We start from the raw sequence: 19,551 nt of genomic DNA on the forward strand, positions 1-19,551 counted from the left end.
GCGCCAGTCGTCCCCGGCGACCCGGGGAGCGCGCCAATCACTGCCCCGCTGCGAGGACTGCCTCGGGAGTGGGCCTAGATGGTATCCGTCAAATTTCGTAAAATTCGGACGAGCGGTTCATGAGAAATACACTTTATTTGTATTTGTAGCGCCCCCTCGCGGCCAATGTCGTCAATTTGGTACAGAGCCTCAGGGGTCATAGCAAGTATATTCTAATTTTGGCTTTGATAGCTATTTTTTGGCCGAGATATGGCAAAGAAAATGTTTCCATAGCTACTACACAAATTGTTTGTGCGTAATACGCGCAATTTTTATTCTATAAATAATCTTATAACTTTGTGTCAGGTTGGTCTGGAGATGCTATGTGGCAAGTTTCGTGCAGATCCATTGCACGGTCTCGGAGGAGTTTGAAAAAGTTGTTTTTTAATAAATCGCGATTTTTTACGCATAAAAGTCAGGCGAAAATGGGCGTGGCCTATATCACGAGATTCATTAGGATCCAGGGAACGCGTGGATGTAAGGTTTTTAAATTTCCGATGTACGGTTTGCGAGTTATAGGGCCAAACGCGTTTTGTCCTGGTATAGCGCCACCTAGTGGTGGAAGTGGGTCAATTTTTTTGGCAAGGCACAAACTGGGGCTCGGTACCGAACCCCCCTCAACCGCTCAGGGTGTCTGTTCAGCAGTCGCAGCCCACTTAGCATCTATGGGACCTGAGCATGTGTGTGTATTTTGGGCCTGTGTCCTGAAACTGAATGGGGCAGTATAGCTGGGGAATGTAATTTTGCCTTCTGTTTTTTTTTAACAAATCTCTAAACAATGTTTTTTTCTCCCAGTTGCTGCAGTTGAGCTTTGTAAATATGCTTGTGTTTGAACTGGGCATGAATCCTATAAGAAAAGGTGTTTCAGGAAATGTTCCTTGCAGCTAACCTGCTGCAGTAGGCGTGTGGGTAGAAGACTCTCATGCTGTGGGGCAGGCTGAGCCAAGCTTGGGTGCAACCATCCGGACCTGTACCGTAGCGGTTCAGGGCCCGAAGCATCAGCCGCTCCCTGGCTTTCGACAATGGCATCAGCGCCAAAGACTCCTTTGCGTTATCTGTGATGAAGAGTGATAAAAAGAGTGAAACACTTGCTGAATGTTTAATTCTAAGGGGCAAAAAAAAATCTGCATTAAGGTAAATAACAAATTTGCTACATTAGTTATTGTCAACGCTACAAAAACATGATGGGTTTTCTACAGAATATTACAGATTTCAGGAAATACTTTGAAACAAGGAACTGGGCACTGGTTACTGTAGAATCACAGGAGTATGGGAGCATTGAAAAGTTCTTGGGAAGGAACTTTCACATCATCTTTGGTCGTTTGTTAAGAGAACTGAAACTCAGTGTTGCTTCAGCTCTAACCTGTTTGGAGGAAGTGTCTCTTCGCGTGGTTCTGAGGATCATTGCTGTCCTCTGGAGTGAAGAAGAGATGCACAGCGCTGACCTGACACACACACACACACACACACACACACACACACACACACACACACACACACACACACACACACACACACACACACACACACACACACACACACACACACACACACACACACACACACACACACACACACACACACACACACACAGTCACAACATACACTAACAACACGGTACAGTGCAGACTGACAGGGCTCAAATGTGAATTATTTTTCCGAGATGACACTATTCTTCCCTCTGGAAGTGTTTCAGTCTTCTGGCCAGGTAACGTCTGGCCATGTACTACATAATAATTGTCTACAACACTTACCATGTCTTCTTTGAGCAAAGCTAGTCCTACACGGTCGGACTGAATGCTCTGCATGTTCCCAAACCTCTGTGGTCCATAGTAGTTGACAAAACCTCTGGCCTGCAAAGAGTTTGAAAAATCAGTAGAATTTTAAGGACTACTCAACAGCAGGAGTGATACAGAAACAACAGACGTCCAACATTTAAGCATAAGGCTGGTAATGTTCTATATTTTGCTTATCAACAAAGCCCATAAAGAGACTAACAGCAAGAATGTCTTGGTTTGTCTTTCCTGTCCTGTCTGTGGCTCTTAGCGCCAAGTCCATACATTCCTACTGAAGACGTACATCTTCAAAAACGTGTTGAAAAAAATGTTCAATCGTTTCCTAAAACATCTGGGCACTATAGTTTTCAGCAAATATGACTTAAACAAGAGGAAATAGTGTATTTGTTGGGGACTATTTTCAGCAGCGGACCATTACACATTTGGTGCTCTAGTGAGTATTTCCAGCAGCAGGATGGTGTATGTGAGATGGACTCAAAATAAATAAAATAAAACAAAACAATGACATCATAATCATAAATCTAGTATAATTATAAAGTGTAAATGGCGCCTTGTTTTGAATCTAAGGTTGTGAAGGCTGCTGTACCAATGGCCTCCTCACTCCTTCAATCAAAGAAATGTCAAGGGAGTAACATGTTCCCTTTAAGTATCACCCTTATTCATATATTCGATGTTAGAAAATGTGGGTATACATTTGACATAGACATTATGTGGGATCATAAGCATACATTGGGCTAAAAAAGCACGTAGCTGGACAATGTTTGATGTCACAAACTAAAAGAAACATCAACAAAAATTATAATTTTTTTAATGATACCTTGACATTCTCCACTGCTTCCTTTACCAGCGCTGCTAGGCGAGTGTGTTTGTCGGCTCCAGAGGTGTGCGCGTCACTGTGTGGTCTCAAGTCGCGGACCACCAAGTCAAAGTGGTTCCCCTGTAGTCGTCCAAGCCTGAGAGGCTCACTGACGGCGCGGATCTGAGACAGACGCATCCCTCTCTTCTCAAACTCAGCTGTCTTCTCTTTCAACCTAGTGATATAAAACATCAAATAAACTAATAGGTGGTTGATTTTTGGCATTGATTTTTGAGGCTTCAACGGGAACTCACAAAATAATAAAAGAACCTTAGGCTAACAGCTTAGGATTGTTGCAGCTGTTTGTCTCTGCAAAGGAAAAAGTGATTTGGAAACCAAAATCCATGAAAGAAATGCAGAACTACCGTTGAGTTGAGACCTTCTTGACCACCATAGACTGGTAAGTGATGGCTCGCTTATCCTTGATGCCAGCGTAAGTGAAATCTGACGGTAGGACCCCAAGAGCGGCTGCCATGTAGCTGATGGCCTCCAGAGTCTCCAGGTTCTCCTTGAGCAGAGTGAAAGCTGAAAGAGATGAAACATCCACAACACAGCTGAATATTTTTGATTAATTGAAGAGTTATGAGAAATCGGATTTGAAATTTATTTAATTATAATCTTTTTGACAACACCTTGAAATAGAAAACTACATTCTTTCAATTTTTTATGTCCTTACTTTCCTTCCCCATGACCACACTTGATAAACATATTTAAAGATATCAATTGGTGCATGATTGGTGATGAGATATGCTAAGTCCTCTTGTGAGAGTCAGTTGACTCAGGCCCAACAAATAACAGAAAATGTATTGTCTGATTGTTTACTTGCTTTCCCATGCTTTTCTGCATTTATTTTTAACTTGGCACATTCACAAACTTCACAAAAAGCAACTTGATATGGGTTCAGAATCTGAACACATAGGCAAGTGTTATTTTCTGACCTTTTAAGTATTGAGAACACAGTCAATGATTAAAAGGTTACAATTCTACACCTTACCAGTGTAAACTTCTTCTTCTTTACGTTCCTCTGCAGATCTTTTCTTTGGCCTCCCTTGTTCTCTCAGCCTAACCGAGATGGCTGTTGTCCCCTGGTCCGTGAAGCTTTTAGTCTCCACCAGTTTGCCAAACCTTCGGCTCAGGAAGTGGTGGACCGCCGTCCTGTGCTCCTTATCGTTATCAGGTCCAAACATGTAGGATGAGCCTCGCACTTTGGCATCTATGAACCTGAAGAAGTCCTCTGCTTCGTCCTCTGTAACCAGCTGGGAGAGCTCTCTGTAGTCGGGGTCTTCCCTCACCCTGATCTCAGGCTGAATAGTGACAGTCATGAGGAAGGGAAAGCGATGTCTGACGGCCCGGTGGACGTTAGCTCTGTGGTGTTTGTCAGCAAAGGATCCCAGAGAGAGCTCCTGCTTGGTGGGCTTTTCTTTGAGAGTCAAGACAAACTGCTCAAGCTCTTCGCTGACTGGCTGGCCTAAAATCACACTTAAATCAAAACTGCCTGGACTGGGGATAGTGACATCTAACCCACACTCAGCTGAAACATCAGTGTCCTGTGAGACTAAGGAATAATTACTCCACTTACATTCTGCACTGCTTTCATTGTTTTTATCTGAGGAGGCCCAGTCTGGTGTCCGTGTGGCTGCTGCTGCTGCTGCTGCTGCTGCTGCTGCTGTGTTAACACGCCGTCCAGTGATGTCTATCTCAGTCACCACAAAGTCTTTGATAAAGTTTTTTATGCTTCCAAAAAAACCTTCATGGTTTGATATGAAGCACGCAGGGACGTTCACAGCATCACTGTCCTGCTTCATGGTCACTTCATCCAAGCACTGCAGAGTTCTCACGTGTTCTTGTTGCTGAAAAGGACAAAGATAAAAATGTATTAACAAAATGTGTAAGCTGACATAAACAAGCGATAGCCTATGTATTTGTATGACACAATGTATACACTTAAGGCAATGTTACTATGATTTGTGTACTATATTTAATAGAGAAATAGACTTTAAAAGAGTGAATCCAAAAGGGAATGTAAACATGTATACCAAATCAGATAAATACAAGGCGATAAATACATTAGACGGCAGCAGATGATGATAAGGGTTTTAAGCCTTTAAAAGCAGTCAGAGTTAGGGTACACCTTTAAAAAAAATGATGTCAGTAGGTTAAGAAAGATCATAGGTGTTTTTTATTATGCTTAAGCCAAGGTTAAACATGCGAAATAACCCGTCTATTACAGTACTATGCGCATCCTACACACAAATCCTACCTCGACTGTGCTGACAGAGAGCTGTACCTGCTACAACAAAGAAAGCAAACCACATGCCTGTTTTTACAACGATAATATACATTTATTGTGAAGAAATAATAGTAATTGAACTGCTTGTTTACTCAACGAACCTGCACGCGGTATGTAAACGAGGAGCTGTTGATGTAAACACAACAACGCTGAAACAATTCAATCTACTTCCGCGTCACGTGGCCGTCATGTGACCTTTCTTAAAGGGACCGACTATAAAAAAAACACAGTTAAAGAAAAAACAATGCTGTGTTACACTTACAACTGTTATCCTTAAACAGCCCTTCTTGTAGGAACTAACGTTACCCTGAGAGGGGTATGAATAACTAACCTTAATGTTAATATAATTTGAATGTAAATTTTAACACCAAAAAACATAGTGGAGTAAGTGCTCATGTTATTATATTATTTGGATAACAGTACTACCCTAATGAGCTCAGCAACAGTCCAAAATATAGGCTAAAAATGGAATTATGCCTACTAAAATATATAAGTTACCACTATATCATATAATATACTGTCTCCTTGTTACACAACATAAATGAGTAAAATTAACTTAATGTTAAATAATTTGACAATAATAATAATGTTACTATTATTATAATGCTACATAGACTTTATTACAGTTTTTCTCAATTGCTTTATAATTATTAAACTTTGTCAAACTATATGACTACTTATATGAACATTAGGTCAATGACTATAGTCATTTATCATTGCTTTGGCACAAACTGCACTGAGTAAGCCTTGAAGATCAAAATAGTTTGCATTTCTAATTCATTTCATTTTACTCTCAAAATGCAACTGTACACATGTTCATTAAGTAAATCCCTACATGTAAAATAGAGCAACCAACAATCACAATAACCTGCCACACATGTATTACATACATAATAGTTATGTGGTATTGTTGTAAAAGTTGTCAGATAGATAGGCTTAGGCTGGAAAGGAATCAATTCAATTTCCTCACAATTTAGAGCAAGCAAACATAAACAGGTGACAGGTGATGATATCACAGCATATTGCTGTAGGATTGCTGCATCACGCCGCAAGATGTCAGGTGTGATGTCGACAAAATGTTGCGGCCAGACGGAGATGAGATTGGATGATCCATGAGGTTGATACATTTGCATCATAGTTTTATTTTAGTTTAGTTTTGTAGTTCCTGATAATTTGGCTGCTGTTTTTTCTGTACAAGATTTCTTCATGCATTTGCAATTGGCAAATGCTCATGCTGAGAAATAAATGTGTTGTGGAAAGTATATAGTTTGACATGGCTGACATAAATACTAGTCAGCTTTCTGAATATACAATGTTAGCAATTGGACAATATGACAGTGGGTAATTACTACTTTTAGTTTAGAGTGTTGTCATTCAATATTTGCATTTTGAATGTCTTTGTCTACGCAATGATATAGGAACTTTTGGTTTGGATGACAATGATTTATTCATTGATGGATTCATTGATGGATTTATGTAGATTTGAAACATGGGTTAATCCTTTTGATTGAGTGATCACATTTTGCGGGTCATATAGAGTGGTGTGGCGAATGTATCACGTGGTGTGAGGGTTGTATACAGAGTTTCAACAATTGTAAGTTTGTGTCAGTAACTGTGCAAAACTGATTGACAACTGTAAATATTCATACATAAATAATTATATACATAGACTTTGTGTTGGTTCAGTCAATATTCGTAGCCTATAGTATATATCTTTGACACTGTTTTTTATTGTACTTTTAACAGTTAGAATTATAAATTTGTATTAAATAAAAGGCCATATGTCTTATAATACAAATTTACAGTACACAAAAAAGTGAATTGCCTTAACAGTTTATATTATTATTCTCCATCCATCCATCTTCGTCCGGTGTCGGCTTGCGGAGGCAGCAGCTCCAGCAGGGGACCCTAAACTTCCCTTTCCGAGCCACATTAATCAGCTCCGACTGGAGGATCCCGAGGCGTTCCCAGGCCAGGAACACCTCCCTAGGGGGGCAAAGAAGGAGAGGTTTTACTCCGGAATGTGTATCCTGGATCTCCTATTATTAATATTAATATTAATATTAATATTTTTGTTGTTGTTGTTGTTGTTATAATCTATCAAATCAATAAAACAAATACATTGTTTTTTGTACACTGTGAATATTTATTATGATTATGTTACTAACTGTTCAGTGGTAACAATTATGCAAGAAAGCGTGTGTGTTACGCAGTGGGTGCATGGGTTTACTGGAATTGGAAAAAGTTGTTTTTGTTTCATAACAACTCTCTAGAATAGAATCCGATCAAATCCAGGAAATGGTTCAATGCTGATGCCAGGAAACACTACACACACAATCTCTTCTTACTCCTGAATTATTAATATGTATCCTACAAATTGTGTTGTTGGCATTATGTTTGATAAGCGTTTAGGGAGTTCCAGATACAGGGAGTAAAAGGAACACTTCACTCTTTTAAAAAAAAAAAACCTCTTTAACATCTGATTCGGCAAGATTTTCCTACTGCAAGTGAGACTTTTGTGATCACAGACTCCCCAAAAGAGACTGACGTACTGGATGTTTTGGGCAACATAATAGGAACATGCTGTAACTTTCTCCAAGATAAACATGTACAGTATTCAGTGAATTTAACTTCACCTTTACTCGGGACTTCCAAAGAAGGCAAAAGGTCACCTGCAACATGTACAAAAACACCTCTGCCAGAGGCCTGAGGGGAATGAAAAATAGTGAGATCATATTTTTCCATAGTGAGGGTCTGTTTCCAGACTCTTCTATCTAGTCTTCCTTACAAAGTTTTAGGTTCCAGATTAGGAACATAACTTTCTGTAAACCTGGGACCTATCTCTGTTTAAAGGTAGAAACAATCACCTACCAGCACATCTAAAGCTTACTAATGGTTGTTGTATCTTGTGTAATTATAATTACTGGAAAATGCCATATCTTCTTTGCATTTTACACAGAGGGGAAAACTGAGCAGGTAGCAAAAACAATGCTTAAGCAGTGTAAACGAATGAACTTCCTCTCAGTGTAAATGCTGTAGGTTTGTTTTGTTGCATGTTAATGTTAAAGGGGGGACTCAAGGTATTCACTATTGCATTTCTACAAAGTTCCCCAGAGCTACCATAGACATTGTTCAACTGTTTTCACAGACTACATGTGTAAAATCCGTGGAGTGCCCATGTGACTAAAACCGAGGCTCTGAACGATGACACTGTGATCAGTTAGCTGGACTAATGAACTATTTGTCCTCGCCTGTCTGGAGATTGCTGACTCTGTCCTAAGTGATCATTGTGTTGTTTGTGATGCTGATGTTGGCGTCATGTCAGTCAGCTTTGTGTCAAAACATCTTTCATTCAAATGCAAGACTGTCATCAAGTGACAGTAAAGAAACTGAAAAAGGAGAAACAAATGTTCATGAAAACTTTGGGTACAAAAATTAAATACATCAGTTTGTAAACAACTGAAAGTCCCTGTGAGACCTTGAGTATGCAAATGAGGGTTCATTTTCAGTGAACAACATATTTAGAACTTTAAATACATAACTCACACATGGAAGGATTAACATTTCAGTGTTGACTCAGTCAAACATACAGTAATGATTTTTCCGGACACCGGTGCAGAGAGGTCAGCGTTCACATCTCTGATGGTTTGAAGTAAAAGAGACAATATCATCAGTGTGCCAAGAAACACAAGTGTTAAACATTACACAATCGCGGATCATCGTTACATCAGTTTTAACAAATACTTTTGTCCCAGCTGCAATCCCTCTATTAAACAAACTGTAGAATTAGAATCACTTGCACAAAACACACAGGGTCATGTATTGTTTTCTGTTCTTTTTATCCATCTTCTACTGTCTGTTTTTGTATGTTTTAATGTTTTGTGTGTTGCATGTTATGTGGTGGTCTACAAAGTTTTAAGGATGTCCTGCCTCTCAGATTGTAAACCTAGTTTACCAACGGGTACCAATAAAGTAACCTGAACCTGATCGTGAATGTTATGAGAGTGGATGTTACAGTAATTTAAACATTCAGTTCTGTAGAAGACATCTTGTAACAGCCAGCATTTTCCCGCAACACGTACCGTACATTCATGTGTATCATCCTTGTCTCAATGTATCCCCAAATATTCTCAGAGATGAAATCTGAACTCTGCAACATGTATCTCCCGAGAAAAGAATTGGTCCAAGCATTTCTAGGAAATAAAGTCTTTTTTGGCCCTCGCTGTCCTTCCGCCCACCAACATCCTCTGCGCCACAGAATGTGCATTCATGTCCTACAGATGTTTGAGCGGGTGCCAGTGATTTTGTGTAACGCCTGCATTAGTGTGTGTGTGTCTGTTTATCATGCTCTCCAGATGTGTCTGTGCTCCATCAGGAAATGCTTCACTCTGGATCTGTTTTAACAATTGACTTTTTTTCTGTTGGAACTCCAGGGACCTATAATGTTGCAGCAACGTGCATCTGAATCTGTGCCTGAGTGAGTTGCTGATAGATAGATAGATAGATAGATAGATAGATAGATAGATAGATAGATAGATAGATAGATAGATAGATAGATAGATAGATAGATGGTGTGACTGTGTGATGGACTCTGATGGGAAGTCATGTTCGTCCAAGACAACAGCAGACAAAAAGAGCTTTATGGGGACTTTAAACTTTCTCTCAGCTCCATTTGAGAGCTCTGTGTTCTCTGTCTTTGGATCAGTCTTGTTCTCTTTCTGGTCTTTCACTAACATGATCAAGTTATTGGTAAACCTCCTGTGATTACTTTCCTTTTCACTGTACCTGCAGGTACACTGCCAATCTTTCTCTCTCCGCCCCTGCACCACGACGCACACAATAAAGTCAGCCATCATAATAAACTAATGTGGCTCAACCAAACTGATCTGTTCCTGTTAATTCGGGCAGAAAAAAAACACTTGTGTGTCTGAGGTAAATGGCCCAGAAAGCCATTTAAAATATGAGTGATCCTACTCACAGTAAACATGCTCTTATTAATCTAAGCTATTGTCAATACATATTGTATATTCACAAAAATGTCTGTAGAGGAGCGCTTCCAGGACTCAAAATGTTTGTTTGAGGTGCTCTTTGGATGGAACAATCCTATATAGCAAAACTCAGGAAAAATCCAAGGCACTCTCACTGGAAAAATGAAAAAGCCTTTATTGTTATGTCTAGTCATCTTAAACCTAAAAACAACTTTGACGCGTATTGGCACACAAGCCTTCTTCAGGGAGTCAACATATTGTATAATAATAAGAATTGTAATAGTATAGGCAAACAATGTGTCTTTAAAACAAAACCTTACATAAAGGCCTAGGGGTCTAAACACACTGAGCAGTTAATTCTGGACAACAGACCAGTCACAAAATGCCTTCAAAACAACAAACACAATTTTTTTTATCACTTTTCATCCATTCCTGAACAATTTGTAATATTGTTTCTCCACAAATGATATTAATTAATTCCACCCACACATACATACAGCCCCTCCAGATAGGCAGGGCCATTCACCCAATACTTTCACTAATGTCCTCCCACACACATACGCCCATGCACAAACACCAAGGGGTTGTGAGCGCAACAAGATGAAAAGTGTCTCTCTCTATTTAAGGAATACACATCTCTATATCCTGTGGACTTCTATTTAGGAAAACTTTAAACGGTATTACAAATATCGACGGCGAGTTTAAGCGCAACACCATGGGGAAAGTGAACGTCTATTTGAAGAGAAGCTTCATGATAGTACTAAGTTTGATCGCGGTAAGTGTTCGCATTTTTCCTTCTGCTTCTTCTGCAGAACAGTTCATAGGCTACTAAAAAATAAACCAGTACCACTTTGTAAGTGTAGATTATTCTACGTATTATCCGTCAAACTGTGGTTGTATCAGATGCTTATATCTACAAATCGGTTATTTAAATGATATTGTTTTCAGAGCACCTTATCAAAGAAGTGTGATGTGGCCTTATAATGGTGCTGTAACCTGTTGGAAGCGAGAGGAAGTGTAGCTTGTTATTAAGAAAATGTAGACGTTTATTTTGAAAAATCAAAACTTGTTGGAATAAATATTCCGAAGAGAAAGTGAACTCCCAGTGGTTAAAGGGGACATTGTCAATAGCTAAAGAAATCTCTCCAGATGATGGCGAGCAGTTGTTGTTATTATAATTACCGTTTTTGTAATAGCTAATAAAACAGCCTTTTGATACCATTTAATCACATCACATCCATCAACAGAAACTTGATGCATGACTGCTTACTCAATGTTATGAGAGACATGAAAATTGAATGTGCATGGATTTATAACCTAAAATTTAGTTTTTATTCTTCTTACCTTTCTCTTCTTCGTCATTATTATTTCATGCTGTAGGCTACAACATGCGGTTTTGCTTGTGTCCTCCAGGTACAACAGGCACTGGTGTTGTTTTTTTCGAGGCTGGCCTCTGTTGTTTAGTAGGCCATTGAGCCTGCACATTCACTACACAATGGGACATACTTAACATGTGTAGAGTATTAGCAGTTATAGTTATATTTGTGCACGCAAAAGAAGCTGTGTGCAGTCATTGAGGATGAGAAGGTTCAGTTTAAGCCTTTATGGCCAGACAAGATCTTGGTGGACCAGCTCTGACTTTAAGTGTCTGTTATATGCTGATTGTGAACCCACAGCTGCGTTGTACTCTAATGCTGGACTCAGTAAACTTTGTTGAACTCAACTCTTTATCTCAGATTGATCCTTGTGTTCTGGTAAACTTAAGTCCAGTGAAAGAAGGCGTGGGAATTAGTAATTGGAGTCAAATTTGACAGGCCTTAGGGCCTTTTTACAGGCCTGTCTTTTGGACAGAATTCCACCTTAGAGCATGTTGCTCACACAGCATGTGTTTAATTAAACACATGCTGTGTGAGCAACATGCTCTTTCTTAATGATTTCAACTGTTGGTGGAAACTGTTTTCTGGCAATTTATTTTTGCACTACACAATGAACGATGTTGCTATGCATTGGACCCATTTGTATGGCCCTGAACGTGATGCTGGTGAAGATGATGATGATGATGATGAAGTGTGTTGCTCCTGTTACAGGTTTGCAGTGTCTTTATGTTGGGATTCACTCTATTCATCCATGGATACCACTACCAAAATGAAGAGGTACCACTTATTTCTCATAACTTCTCATACAAGGATCATATTATAGTTGCATATTTTAGCCTGCGACAATGTATTCTTTAATAGTATAATGGGCCATTTTAAAATGTTCTTGTTAATCAGTGTGCAGTATCAGCTACCGTAAAGAACCAATAATAGGCTGTGCTCCTGCCAATGGCTGATGTCATTTGGCACGTGGATTGAAACATTTAAAATAAAACTTGTATTGCTAGTGTGCCATTGAGCTAGTTTCTTAGGTTGCTGACCCTACAACATAGTTTATCAGCTTCTACTATTTTGAAAACAATTCAAGGCCTATTGAAAAAGCTATGCATTTGTATGCTGTTCCAGCCATCCCTTAGCAGACTAGTGACCAAACAAGTGAGCATTTGAGATTTAAGTGTTTGCTACAGAAATGAACTTTCAAATCTAACGCTCTACAGCTTGCATTTTAAAATTGTAATTAATTGTAAAATATGCTTAATTCAAAACTGGTATGGTCATTTTTACTAAATGTGTTGTATGCCTAAAGTTATCTCCTCAGTTTATTTCTAAATCATGTTGCTGTTTTTAGCGCTGTATGCATACACATACAGTAATAGCATATTCAGTGACTGAATGGTGACCTGTCAAACTTCATTGAAAAAGTCACTCCACCTGAAATCTTCCTTTTTCCATTGAAAGCTTTATACATGTATTTTATTCAAGAACAACACACAATTGAAATATTATCCCTTGAATAACTCTCTGGCGATATTTGCCTAAACTTACCTTGACATTCATAAAGTTTTTATATAGTTGCAATCTGTGTAGAAACCGCCAAAATTGACCTTAAGAACTAAAAGCAACAATTAAGCCACTCCAGCAGTGTGCATGCATGCTGTTGTCCCTGTTCACCAAGCCTGATGATCCGGTTCTCTGTTGGTTTTCTCCACAGATGGAAGAGTCGAACCTTTCAGGTCTTCATTCCATGTATATTATTTCCGCCATAACTCTGGCCTTGGCCCTCATTGGTGTGTATGGTGCATACAAAGAGAAGAAGTGGGCGCTTATAGTGGTGGGTAAAGAAAAGAGAAAACATTTTTATTGTTATTAGTTGTGGTAATAATCAAGTATAAATGTCCTAAATCTGCTTGTTTGTGTGTGTGTATGTGTGTGTTTCTCAGTTTGCAGTTGGAATGATCCTGGGCAGTCTGTTCATGATTTTCTTAGAAGTTGTTGGATTGGCTGCGCTGAAATCACCGGTATTACAATGTTGACTTTGAAATGTATTGTCCTTTGCTAGTTTTCTTTTAGACCCAGTACAATACGGACTATATACAGACTATTGCTAGTATCAAAAATGCATTCCTGATTAAGTAATACACCAACAGTAAAAGGTTCAAGTTTTTACTTTAAATAAAAGGCATGGTTGGAAGTCATTTCACCCTAGAGTCATTTGCACCACGACCTCGAGCCAAATAAGGTAGTGTGTCCAAACTTACCTTAATTATAACTTGTCTCCTGCTAGCTGTACTACAGCACTTACTTTTAAAAGATAAGTTAAATTAATAAATATTTTGGTTGTATCTCTTTTCGATGTTGTAGTTTGTAGACGGCCCCTAAGCACTTGGTTTACTGCCGGCAGCAGTAGCAGCAGAGAGCAGAAGCTATTTGTACTACTGTTGAAGAATGGTACCATTCTTGGCTTTATTAGTGGGGTAATTTACGTGATACACTCTTGGTTTCATTAGCGCCTGCAATGAGCCATTCGGCTAATTGAGCTAACTTGTCAAACAGCGGGAAAAAGGATTTTGGGGGGTGTTTGGCTCGAGGTCGTGGTGCAAAGGAACCTAGGGTAAAATTACTCCGAACCACACTAGTGCACCACAATACTGTTTCACAACTCTCAACACATATTTGCAAATGATATTGCTACAGTACTACTACCTCTCTTATAGTTTATTAGTAGGTAGAATGCTACAGGCCTTGTGCAATTTATTTTAGAGCTAATAAACCTACCATTTACCATAGGTTTTGCCAGTGGCCGAATCTAGAGCTTGACAGACCTGCCGAGCCTGGTTGTCATTGGTGCAATGTAACGCAAATACTTTGTTACTGTACTTAAGTGCATTTTTCACAGATATTTACTTTACTTAAGTAGAATCAATAGCACATGCTTTTGACTTTTACTTTGTTACATTTTGCAACATATATCTATACTTTCTACTCTACATCATTTCTACAACGTCCTGTTACTTTTTTGTCTGCCAAAAACATCTTCCCGGCCGTCACACGTTTGTCTCAAAAGTGAAGTTTGGTTGCTATAAATATATATGGGTTGCTACCAAAGATCCTAGAACGCTAATCTTTGACCCAATCAGAACCCTATAAGGCTCTGGACCCGATCAGGTATGATCCTTCTAACCAAAGAGTCTAGAACCCGGCCCCTTCCTCTTTTACAATATGCTTTTTTGTTATGCTTTTCCGCATAGTCTGGTGTGGTGCCTTAGCATTGTAAGTCAGAATGTAAACTGGGCCACTGATGGTAAGCACAATTACATTAACCTAAAACTAACTTAATTAAAATGCCACAGTCAATACTGTTTTTTTTTTTTTTAATTATAAAAATCTATAATAATATAAACCATTATGCAAGTACTCTCACTTTTAATACTTGAAGTACATTTAAATCAGGTACTTTTTACTTTTATTAAAGTAGGGTTGTCATTGTGGTACTTCTACTTTTACTGAAGTAAATATGTCTCTGGTTATTTGTACTTATACTTAAATACTGAGATTCAGTACTTCCTCCAACACTGCTAGTTGTGGTGAAAAACATACAGTAATATTTTCAAATTGCTAGTTGTCTAATTTGTTTTATATTCCTTTGTTTTGTTGCAGTTGGGTGAAGGAATAAAGAATCACTACCTTGATATGCTGCCGCTGACTAATGCTAGTGAGAGCTCTATAGACAGCATGAATGAAATACAGATGCATGTAGGTAACCTTCTGTGTGAGTCTCTGTTTGTGTTAAAGTTCAATCATGTTTTTGTCTAATCATTATTTTTAATCTCATACAGTCACATTTCCAAGTGCTTTTTAAAGTGACAGACAGCACACATACAAACACCAACAAAAACAAAAACACCTTGCAGTTGAACAGAGAAAAGACTACAACTCTAGTGCAATCCAGTATCTTATCTGATGATACACGCATGGACAATGTGTCTGAGGGCATTAATTGTCTAAATTTGGATGCAAAAACAAATGCACGCATATCTTCCTTCTCAGTTGCAGTGTTGTGGACTGGATAAGGGCTACCTGGATTGGGGCTACAACATCCCAGAATCCTGCGTATGTGATGAAGAGTCCACTAATCCATGTGTAAGTGTGAAAGCTCAATTTCTGAACCTCTTGTGTGCCAAGTCCCACTGATATATAGTATGTATTGGTAAATCTCAAAGAAAGCTGTTTATCATTATGGAACGATTAACATGGCAAAAAAGTCAAAGCCACTAGGAGGTTGACAGTTGTGGTTCAGAGTGGAAGGTCTCATCATCATCTTTGGATGAATTGTTGTGAAATCTAGAATATGTTAATATGAATATGAATTGTAATAACTCTGGTGATCCCTGATTCATGTCTGTGTATTCAAGGTGGCAGGTCCTAAAAACAGCAGTCTGTCTGAGCACATGGTCGATGACCAGCCCGTCATGATTTATAATGAGGTAATAAAAACATTCACATTGAAATGTTAATTTCTACAGTTACAGTTAACATGCAAACTGGAGACGGTCCTTCCCTTGAAAAACGTCTCTCACTACTTATGCCTGACCTTATCCAACCAAAAAGGCAATGAGTGCTAGCCAATCAGAGGTTGAGTAGGGCAGGACATTCCTCGAAAACGTTAATTTGAGTCCCGTCTGGAAATAAAAGTAGACAACTTTTCAACTTTACAGAACAAACAGAGCTCCGTCACATTTTGCGTCACCAAAACCCAAACCATGATCTTTTTCAAAACTCCGCTAATTAGTTTTTGTGCCTAAACTCAACCAACCTGTGACTGTTTCAGAACATTAAACAAGCTTTAAACCACAACCGTCACATTCTCTGGTTTAGATATTAGAACGGAAAATGCTCATATGTGTAATTTTTCCTGCCACTGCTAGGGGCACTAATTAATGACCAGCTGCAGGTCTAGTGAACATTGTTGTGCATTGCTACATGAAGGTGTTTTTACAAAGCCTCCTAAGAAGAAGGGAGGTTAATACTTGTAACATCCTAATAAATTCTAAGAACTTTAACGTAAGACCTGAACTGAAATAAGAACTAGAAAATTCTGCAGAACTTTTAACAGTGTACCTACTACTTGGTGCACATCCTAATAACAATATAAATAAAAATAAACAAATTGATATGGCAATTTCCTCAGTGAAGAATCCAGATATTCTTTTTTCCAATGTTTTCTGTTGGCAGTTGGTGCACCAAAGGTTTATGTCCGATGGACTCCATAGTTACATGTCTGCAACCAGCACAAGATTTCCTACATTTTGACCAACCGTGTTGCATGAAGAGTGAAAACTGTAGGAGAGAGGGAAATTAGTAAAATAATTAGTAAAAAATGTCAGAGAACTGTATTGCAGCTCCCCCCTCTGTCCTCCCCTCTAACTCTCACCATTCCGCCACATACAGACACATGGGATAATCTGAGATGGTCTGAAAATGGGATGATACGTAAACTGTGATTTGGGAAAAAACCGAGCTTGATATCTGAATTAATTATGTGTCTACGTTAAAGTATGGCGATACAGCATGGCCCCAAAAAGATGGCATTTTGAGCAATGTTTCCCAAAGATCTGCTATTGCAGGACATCGGCCCACTGAATTAAAAAATATTCTGTTGTCTAAAACTGTGGTTTCCAGCCTTTTTGACTTCTGACCCTTAAAATGAAGGTTGATCTGCTCCTCTGTTTTAGACATGCATTCCATTCTTGATTGAGGATGCGACAATGAGCGTGCGTAATGCATTGGGCTTACTTCTGGGATTGACATTATTCTGGGTATGTACTGTCAGTCTATGTTTTTGCCTCTATATTTATCTACTCTACCTTATCTATTCAATACCTTGGTCTTCGTTTATACTTTTCCAGCTCTTTCCACACATTAACCATTATTCACAGCTATCGATGGGGGGTTAGAGGTTTTGATTATATTGAGGTGTCATGATACTGAAGATGTTCAAGTTGCCATATTTTTCTGAGTACTTCAAAAAGTATCTTTCATTAGTGCTTAAAAGTAGAGGTTCAAAGTTCATTTGTGATCTCAGAAACAGCAACTGAAAAAACAATCTCACCTCAAGGTCTATTTAGCAGCTGTTCTGGAGCTTTGGGATATTTTGATTCACAGATCTTCTTTTCCTTTAAGGGAATGGCTAGTATTATTGGGGTGGGAAGTGTGGCTGAACCTTATGGTTCACTTTTTTTAAAAGCAAGGCCCTCTCCATCTTATTCAACATTTTCAATGGACAGTTTCTTAGACTTAGAAAAATGCAATATAGTCCGGACTAATATCTTAAAACAATGTAACAGTGGTGAAGAATACAGAGTAAAAACAGGGTAAAGCAGGAAAAAAGTCTATAAAAATCTAAAAAAGTCTGTAATTTCAAAATCATAATTTTAAGCCTTAAAAGGTCTTGTGTTCTAGGTCTTAAATTATTTTAAACAGGTCTTAATTTCCTTTTGTCAATATACTGCTACCTCTAATGCTCATTGAAATGTTCCTGCAGCACTTTACAATGTTTTTTTTATATTCCATGGTGTCCAAATATAATACCTATAATGCCTATGAGGAAATCAGAGAATTTGTTTAGACATGTTTCCAGACTCCGACTTTGTTTTTGATGTTGTAATATACTGTAGGTCTTAAATTGCATTTATAATGTTCTTAAAAAGGTCTTAAAAAGTCTTAAATTTGACTCGGTGAAACCTGCAAAAACCCTGGATAAAACAGTGTTTTCTGTCCTTTTAGGTATTGTCAGTGGTGTTGTGCGTCTTTATCTTATGTCAGTTGAGAAAGAAGGACGATGTCCCTGTAGTGGTCTACAGTCCAGAGGCGAAAGCAGGCAACTACACCGTTCTGGCAGATGCTGCAGAGTACAACTGATTGGGATTGGTACAATACATAGTGTTTTTATGATGTTTGAATATATCAGAAGTTGCCTTCAACAACTAAGGTTGCATGAAAAATCTGTACATTTTTATTTTTTTCATATAATGTATTTGTCTAGGTAGTTTGTGTATGTGTATCGGTGTCCTTGAGTGCCAAGAAAGGTGCCTTTAAATAAAATGTTTTATTATTATTATTATTATTATTATTATTATTATTATTATTATGTATTTGTATTGTTTTTTTTAATTTAAACCATTAAACCTTTATTCATTTTTGTCATCCCTGAAGATGCATGTTTTTACATTGGTAACATTGTGGGCTATGGTAAGAAACATGTAACAACGTTAATAAGTATTAGAAGTATTTTCTTTGTTTTAAATATATATAAAAGTGTGTATATGTGTGTATATATATATATAGTATATATTTAAAAAAAAAGAAGAAGATGTAACTAAGATACATACACGGCATAGTAAGTCTGAGACCTACACCCTTCTGCTACATAAGATATACAGTAATACTGTAGCGCATCTTCTTCCACTGTTGAGTGGTATTTTCATCCCAGATTTTAATCATAATTTAACACCTTTCAGCCAAGAAGTAAGCATTTGCAAGCAATAAATTGAAGTGTATTGTTAGACATGTAAATAGAGAATATATTGAATACATTCCATTGAGATGGTTAAAGAAAATGTCTTTTTTTAATGGCACTGGTGAAGATATTTAGGTTATGGATAGACTTTATTTCACATCTGGGATTGCTCTGTTGCCTTTGGAAATTTCACCGGATTTAACTCTTTTCAGCCGGATGTCAGTTACCTTCCATTTAGTTTGTGTTGGAATTTTATACTCCGGTGGATTTATGAGGACTATGGTTAACAGCGCCTTAGATCTAGACTAGCTAGACTATCTGTCCAATCCGAGTTTTCTGATGCATGACTAAAACAACTTTTGAACGTATACGTAAAACAAGTACCTTTCAGGGGCAATTTTGCAAAGGCACCGCAGCTTTTCATGGTGCTATGCCAATAAACCACAACACGTTTTTCTCCCATCCCGGAATTCTGTGTGAACTAGCCAGACCCTCCTTTGCAGCTCTGGCACCCTGATGTGGAGTGGGACCACAGTTATGGATGTATTGGAGCTTTTAAGTTTTTTTCTTCTTCATTTGGTTCTATTACATTTTAAATAAAGAAGCTGCTGGACCACTTACAGTTTTGTTGTTTTTCAATTTTAGGATGTAATAGGTGCGTCTATTGGTATGGCATGTGTGACTGCCCAG

General features: G+C 38.3%; 2 protein-coding genes and 1 long non-coding RNA gene across 6 annotated transcripts in view; 1 reads left to right on the forward strand and 2 right to left on the reverse strand.

Annotated features, from left to right (window-relative positions):
* Positions 1-5,172, reverse strand: part of pus7l (pseudouridine synthase 7 like) — a 7,216-nt gene extending 2,044 nt beyond the window's left edge. Inside the window, exons 1-8 of one of the 3 annotated variants that reach the window (XM_032504996.1) lie at positions 5,083-5,166; positions 4,952-4,981; positions 3,686-4,541; positions 3,057-3,216; positions 2,653-2,866; positions 1,794-1,892; positions 1,403-1,484; positions 929-1,094 (exon numbers count right to left, since the gene is read on the reverse strand). In XM_032504996.1, the coding sequence (XP_032360887.1) occupies positions 929-1,094; positions 1,403-1,484; positions 1,794-1,892; positions 2,653-2,866; positions 3,057-3,216; positions 3,686-4,496 (1,532 nt within the window). In that variant the 5' untranslated portion in view covers positions 4,497-4,541; positions 4,952-4,981; positions 5,083-5,166. Of the gene's footprint in view, positions 1-928; positions 1,095-1,402; positions 1,485-1,793; positions 1,893-2,652; positions 2,867-3,056; positions 3,217-3,685; positions 4,542-4,951; positions 4,982-5,062 lie in introns of all 3 variants that reach the window. The other 2 variants (XM_032504997.1, XM_032504995.1) reach the window with 2 other exon arrangements.
* Positions 5,173-6,691: 1,519 nt separating this feature from the next.
* On the reverse strand, positions 6,692-9,169 carry LOC116672972 (uncharacterized). The gene is made up of 3 exons (XR_004327699.1): positions 9,064-9,169; positions 8,528-8,620; positions 6,692-6,967 (listed from the first exon to the last, which is right to left on the reverse strand). It is a non-coding gene; the product is annotated as an uncharacterized LOC116672972 (long non-coding RNA).
* A 1,326-nt stretch (positions 9,170-10,495) lies between these two features.
* Positions 10,496-18,328, forward strand: LOC116672969 (tetraspanin-8). Of its 2 annotated transcripts, XM_032505000.1 has the most exons (9): positions 10,496-10,744; positions 12,057-12,122; positions 13,057-13,176; positions 13,286-13,363; positions 15,003-15,098; positions 15,393-15,485; positions 15,758-15,829; positions 17,078-17,161; positions 18,129-18,328. In XM_032505000.1, exons 1-9 carry the CDS (start codon positions 10,685-10,687, stop codon positions 18,261-18,263), a joined length of 804 nt encoding a protein of 267 aa, XP_032360891.1. In that variant the 5' UTR covers positions 10,496-10,684; the 3' UTR covers positions 18,264-18,328. The 2 variants fall into 2 exon arrangements, with proteins under 2 accessions (XP_032360891.1, XP_032360892.1); XM_032505001.1 differs by lacking the exon at positions 17,078-17,161.
* The last annotated feature ends 1,223 nt before the right edge of the window (positions 18,329-19,551 follow it).

The sequence above is a fragment of the Etheostoma spectabile genome, chromosome 23, assembly GCF_008692095.1.
Source record: "Etheostoma spectabile isolate EspeVRDwgs_2016 chromosome 23, UIUC_Espe_1.0, whole genome shotgun sequence".
In the NCBI taxonomy this organism is placed as follows: Eukaryota; Metazoa; Chordata; class Actinopteri; order Perciformes; family Percidae; genus Etheostoma; species Etheostoma spectabile.